Source organism: Apteryx rowi, unplaced genomic scaffold (assembly GCF_003343035.1).
Source record: "Apteryx rowi isolate R43461 unplaced genomic scaffold, aptRow1 scaffold_673, whole genome shotgun sequence".
NCBI lineage: Eukaryota > Metazoa > Chordata > Aves > Apterygiformes > Apterygidae > Apteryx > Apteryx rowi.
Genome location: NW_020450953.1, coordinates 75828 through 82193, shown reverse-complemented (window position 1 = coordinate 82193; position 6366 = coordinate 75828). Strand labels below are relative to the sequence as shown.

The following is a 6366-nucleotide window of genomic DNA, read 5'->3' as shown; positions in this document are numbered from 1 at the left end:
GCTGAGTTGAGGGGAGCCCTGGGAGGCTGAGGGGGCCGTTCTGGGGCAGTTGAGGGGGTCTGGGGGGGAGGCGGCGCGGGGGATCCTGAAGAGGGTTTTGGGGCAGGTGCAGTGAGGCCCTGAACTTGTACGAGCTTGCAAAGCGTGACCGTATCCTTCCATCTCCTGGCTGCTTTCCTTCTGCTGCGTTTCTGGTTTAACTTCAAGCCCCCCCTGCTCCCCAGAGAAGGCGAACGCCCCACTTCTGGGTCTCCCAACCCGCGGGTCCGCAGAGTCAAACCCTGTGGCCCAGCAGGTGTAAAATAACTCGGAGACCGCGGCTTTCTCTCCGCCTTAGCTCGGTAAATCCGCAAGGGATGCGGGAGCCAGCCCTGCCTGGTGCCGACGGGCAGCTCCTTAGCTGCTTAACGAACTTCAGGGGCTTAAACCGCCTTTGCGCGGTGCTACGGTGGGGGCCTTGCTCAGAGCTGTGCCGGGGGCAGATCCCGCGGTGCAGCCCCTCACGCGTTTCCAAGGCGAGAGTCTGCGGGGATTTTGTGCCGCTCGCGAACTGTCCCGCTGCCCGTCCTGCCAGGTCAGCAAAAGCAGGATTGAGAGCGAGTCTCCCGTTCAAGCCGAAGGCCTCTGCCGTGCCGAGAGCGTTGTGTCGAGTGCCGTAGCCGACCCTTGCGGGGGCGGGAGCAGCAGGGGGCTGGCGAGGAGCGGGCAACGTGCCCTGCGCGATGCCCCGTCTGCTGCGAGTCCTCTTGGTGCTTCCCTCCGCTCTCGGTTGGCCCTCAGGGTCCCGATTCCTGCCTGGCCTGTACTGCTGACACACAGGCGTTGCCAGACGTTAACGTGAGGCATTAGCTAATTAAAGAGGAGAGGCAGGAACAGCCCTGACCCGTGTCTTGTCTCGCCGCGCTTATCTTTTCAAGGGCAGGTCTGTGTTTAACCCTCTCTCTTTGGGGATGGTAGTACGGGGCGTCTTACCTTGCTTTGCAGGGAAGTAACTTTCCTCAGAGCATGTTGACGTGGCCCTGAGAAGACAAATGAGGATTTCTGCCTCCAAATCTGTTTGGTTTTCGGTTGCACACTTCCTCCACGTACCCTGCGGCGGATTAGTGTGTCTCACATGACAACAACCAAGCGATGAATGCTGCAATTGAAAACTTCCTTTGTTGAACGTGTGACCTGGAGCCAGGTCAAGCCAAACAAACAGCTGATTTAGCAGCACATGTTTGCTGTGTGATTCCAAGCTCCGGATCATGAGCAGAAACGCTGGGGGGAGTCCCTGTCTCAGCTTGTCCTTTCCTTTCCACACAGGGCTTTTTTCTGGCTGGTGTCTCTGCTCCTGGCCTCTTTGATCTGGTTCATCTCAGTCCATCTCAGCGACCAGGAGGACTCCAAGCTTCAGTACGGCCTCCTCGTCTTCGGGGCCGCCGTCTCCGTCCTGCTGCAGGAGGTGTTCAGATTCGCCTACTTCAAGCTGCTGAAGTAAGGGCCCGTCTGAGGGCAGCCTGCGTGTGGTGGAGACGCTCCCCGCGGGGCTGCGTGGTGGCTTCATCCCAACGTTCCTTGCTGCCTCCTCCCTAGGGACCTCTCAGACAAGCAGGCTGCGGGCCAGGTGCCTTCTGCTGGTGGCTGCGGGTGGTGCCCGGCCACTGCTTTTCCCCAAGGTGTTGCAGGCTCTTTCTCATCACCAGATTGTAATGTTGGCCGTCCTGCTTTGCGGCGAGCGCGCATCCGGTCTTGGGACCGGAAGGGCGGTAGGGTAGTCAGACTGTTGCTTACAGCCCTCGCTTGCCGCTAGATGCTGTATGACGAGCGCTGCAGGTGTAATTGTTACCCTGGCCTCGATCTGCCGGGAGCTTTTAGCAGGGAGAAGAGCTCAGCATGGCTGCTAGGCCCAGCGATATCCAGGGAACCCGGCAAAATATCTTCCTCGTTAGACCCTGGGAGACAGCTCAAACTCCTTAATAAGTAACCCACCTTCCCTGACCTGTTGGACAAACCTCCCTTTGCTGGGCAGAGTCCTGCGCAGACCCGGTTCCAAACTAATGACCTGTTTGCGCCTTTCTGTGCCCCCTCGTGCAGGAAAGCTGATGAAGGCTTGGCTATGATCAGCGAGGACGGCCGGTCCCCCATCTCCCTCAAGCAGATGGCCTACGGTGAGCGCGAAGCTGGCCAGGGGCTAGGCTGGTCGCTGACCCTCCACGCGCTCTTCTGCTGGCGCCTGGCCGCAGGGCGTTCAGGCGTCGGAGACTGGCGACAGCGCCGATGAGAGGATCAAGCCTTCCCGTTTCTCTTTTTTTGTCCTGCTGCCTTTTCCCTGGGGTCTCTGTTAGYTTGGGGAGTGGGAAATCTCCGTAGACGCTGTTGGTGGCTTAGGTACCCGTCTGATTGATGCTTTGTGGAAACGTCTCTGCCGTCCCTGCGGCAGAACCTGTTAGACTCAGCCCAGCTCTGTTCCCCGCGTGCCAGGCGACTCCAAACGGTTGTGGGAGGGCAAGAGGAACAGGCGGGGAGAGGCTGGGGGATCCGGGCCCGCGCTCGTTGGCCRAGCCTGGCGCTCGCTGCAGCGTGCAGCACGGCCGCTGTCCGCCTGGGGCGTCTTGGCTGATGTCCTCCTCCCTCCGCAGTGTCGGGCCTGTCCTTCGGGATCATCAGCGGCGTGTTTTCAGTCATTAACATCCTGGCGGACTCCATCGGACCGGGCATTGTCGGGATCCACGGGGATTCGCCGTACTACTTCATCACGTCAGGTGAGGCCGGGCCCCGGTGCATGTCCCAGGGGGGGACAGGCTGACGCGGTGGGGACGGGTGGGAGGAGCGCTCGTGCACGGCGTGCTGCACCGCGCGGGAAGCGATTTTTGGTGTAGCATCCCCTAGGAGCCGATGCTCCGGGGCGGTTAAGCCCTGGCGCCTAGCTACGCGCCGCAGTTGTGGGAAGCAGCAGCGCGGCAATGCCGCTTCGCCGTGGCGAGGTGTGAAGCGGGCGATCTGCATCGCCCTCTTCCCCCCCGCAGCGTTCCTCACCATGGCGCTCGTCTTCCTCCACACGTTCTGGGGAGTGATCTTCTTCGACGCCTGCGAGAAGCGCCGCTACTGGTGCCTGGGGCTGGTCGTGGCCAGTCACCTCGTCACGTCGGGGCTGGTGAGTCTGATGAGCCGGGACGGGCTGGCGCCGCGGGATCTGCGCTGAAAGCCGTCGCCAAAGCAAGCCAGGCTTTGTCGTCGGGCGCCCTTCTGGGGACGGGAGGGGAGGCGCGCGGGCACGGCGCGTTTCAGACTCTGTTTCAGAGATGTGGGGYAAGTCGTGTCCCTCTTCCGCACCTCCTGCCCGGAGCAGCTTGCCCCGGTGTGCTCAGGGGGAGCGGGATTTAAGTGGGGTTAGCGGAGGCCTGGGGGTCAGCCAGAGGATTAGCTGCTAAGCTCCTGGTGGGAAAGCGCTGGGCCGAAATTGTAGCCGGGCTTATTGGTGCTCTGCTCTGCTTGGAGGATGCAAAAGGAGGGCCCTGGTTCCTCTTCCCTCTACGCTGCCGTACCTGGTGGCGGTCTTGGAAGGCCTGTGGGGGTGCCGGGGGGGGCTTCTGGCAGATGGTGACATTTCTAATACGGYTCTCTGTCCCCCCCAGACGTTCCTGAACCCCTGGTACGAGGCCAGCCTGGTCCCTATTTACATCATCACGGTCTGCATGGGCGTCTGGGCCTTCTTCACAGCCGGGGGCTCCTTCCGCAACGTCCTCAAGTGCCTCTCCTGTAAGGGTCTGGCTGGGGGCAGGGAGGGGTGCGTGCCACGGGGCGTCCCCGTCGGCAGCGTGGCGTCTCTTTGGGCGTCTCTCGGTCTCGCATGGGTGTTTGGGTGGGACGGATGCAGCCGCTGGGGGTCCCAGCGGTCCCGGGATGGGGGGGATGACGGGTCTGGCCCATAATTGTCTCCTTTTGGTTGAATGGTGGCTGCATCTCCTGGCTCTTGGGGGCTTCTCTGAACCCACGAGCCCGTTTCCCACCCCAAAGCGGCCCCGCTGGCCCTTCGCTCCCTTCCTGCCCGTGCGCCTCTCYCCCCCCAGGTAAGCAGGAGGAAGACAACAGAGTGATGATGTACTCAGCGCTGCAGGTGCCTTTCGAGGACTGAGCGTCTCTGCGGCAGGCCGCAGCCCGGGCCGCCCGCGGCGCTTCCGTACCCAAGTGCCCTGTTCTCGGCAGCTGGAACGTCTCACGCCGCCGCCTGCGCCGGGCCGAGGGCTCCGGGCGCCTCCAGGCCTCTCTCGAGCGCCCTTCCCAACCAGAGGGGTGCTGGGGCAGCCTCTGCACCAGGAATTTGGAGAGATCTGGGCCCTCCGGTGTTCCCGGTTGACTCTGCTGGGAGAGCTGAGCCGTGACCCAGCCTCCTTCCGCTTAACGAACCTCTCGTTTGTCCTGGGCCTTGCRGCGCAGACCCTGCTCTGTGCCCGGCCCCTTCCCTGCACCCCGCTCCGGAGGGGTTTTCTCGGGTCGTGTCTGTCCGACCGGTGCTCCTTTCCAGCCTCATGGAGCTTCCCGCCCTCAGCGCTCCCGTTAGCTTCCTTAGCAGCTCTTTTTGGTTATATTTTTCTTACAGGGTATCCCTGCGGGTGGGGGACGGGAGCGGCTCGGAGCGCCGGGTGGGGAGCTGCAGACCCCGGCGCGTCCATTCCTCGGAGCGGGTTTGCGGGGGATCCGGGGCTGTTCCCGGCTGGCACCCCCGGCCCCCGGCTCTAGGATGCGAATGACGGACCATCCCAGGCAAAGGCGCTGCCGGGGCCCGGCCTGAGCGCTGCGTGGTGTCGTTTCCCCCGTGGCCCGTACGGAAACGGTTCGAATCGCTGCTGTTTCGGGGGACYGGCGGGCTGCTCGCTGCCCCTCTCCCGAGCTTTCTCATCTCCACCTTTGGATCTTTTCTAAGTCTGTGGGAGCAGACGGGCCGGGGGGTTAAATTATTTTTTTGATTCAGAGTAAAATCCTTTTAATAGACTGGTACTACGGCAGTGAGGAGACTCGTGGGATGGGGAAGGGGGGCGAGATGGCTTGGCAGGAGGGACGGAAGGTCTCTCCGGGGCGTCTGGCTGAGCACAGGACGAGGATGCGGGTCCGTCTCCGTGACCTGGCGYGGAGGGGTCCGGYGGGTCCCRGCTCYGTCCCCCAAAYGGGGCCGAGACCTGCCAAACTCGCCTCGCGCGGGCTCCCGGGYGCCGGAGGAGGCAGGTCAGAGGCGGCGGCCGTCGTCCGGGGTCGCGCGCCTGGCGGAGGGCTTGGACGCCGCGTCCTGCGCCTGCGTCCTCCTCGCTCTGCCGCGCCGGGAGAGGAGGGAGGGCTGAGGCGAGGGACCCTCCGAGGGGGGGGAGACCCGGCCCCCCGGGATGCCCCGGCCGCGGGGCGATGGCTTCTCGGGGAGAAGCGGGTCTCTCCGCGGGTGGGAAGCTGGGAACCGCTGGGATGCACCACCGTTCTCACCGCATCCTCTTCGCCGCGAGGTAGATGGCGAGGAAGAGGCTGAGGCAGCCGAAGACGATCCCGACGGCGATGGCGACGACCTTGCCTGCGGGAGCCCGGAGCGCGGTCGGGGGGGCCCCGGTTCGGCCGCGGGGACGCCCCCGGCCGCTGCGCCGCGCTTCCCCGAGCTCCGGCACTGCCCTACCTGCCGTGTATCCGCGGGACCCTGCGAGGGAAGAGCCGGCGCTGAGCTCTGCTCCGGGGGTCGGGGGGGGATTTGGGGGGTGGCAGAGCCCCTCTCCTCCCCCCCGGCGCCCCGGGCCTCACCCCCGGGCACGGACGACAGCACCAGCCGCTGGTTCAGGCTCTGCGGGGCCCGAAAATTGTCCACCAGGAGCTCAGGCGAGGGCTGCTCGGCCGCCGTGGCGTAAAGGGCTCCCTGCAGCTGCTCCAGCTGCAAGGCGGCGAGGCTGCGGGTCCCCTATAGGGGCACCTATAGGGGCACCTATAGGGGCCACAGGGCGGCCTGCCAGCCGTCCCTCCCGCGCGGAGGTCCCCCCGGCGCTACCTGGGCGCCGCTGATGCGGACGCGCTGGCGGAAGACGGTCCAGAGGACGCTCTGGAAGCAGGGCGGGGTGGTGAGCGAGCCGTTGTAGCGGTAGTAGTGGTCCAGGCGCTCGGGCAGCAGGTCCCGCACGCTGAAGGAGGGGATGGAGGTTTTCTGCCCTGGGGAGGGCGGCGGGGTGAGCGCTGGACGACCCGCCGCTCACGCAGTGTCCCCTGCTGCCTAACGGGCTGGGGCCGCTTGCTGCTGTCTCCCGGGCACTACCCACTCGCTCACATGGCTGTTGTCTCCCGGGCACTACCCACTCACTCGCGCGGCTGCTGTCTCACTGGCACTACCCACTCACTTGCACAGCTGCTCTCCCCCAG

General features: G+C 64.6%; 1 protein-coding gene across 1 annotated transcript in view; it reads left to right on the top strand.

The window, feature by feature from the left end:
• APH1A (aph-1 homolog A, gamma-secretase subunit) overlaps positions 1-4980 on the top strand; it is an 8062-nt gene extending 3082 nt beyond the window's left edge. Inside the window, exons 3-8 of the mRNA XM_026085780.1 lie at positions 1306-1476; positions 2077-2150; positions 2622-2744; positions 3009-3136; positions 3618-3741; positions 4053-4980. Of these exons, the coding sequence (XP_025941565.1) occupies positions 1306-1476; positions 2077-2150; positions 2622-2744; positions 3009-3136; positions 3618-3741; positions 4053-4117 (685 nt within the window). The 3' untranslated portion in view covers positions 4118-4980. The remainder of the gene's footprint in view (positions 1-1305; positions 1477-2076; positions 2151-2621; positions 2745-3008; positions 3137-3617; positions 3742-4052) is intronic.
• The last annotated feature ends 1386 nt before the right edge of the window (positions 4981-6366 follow it).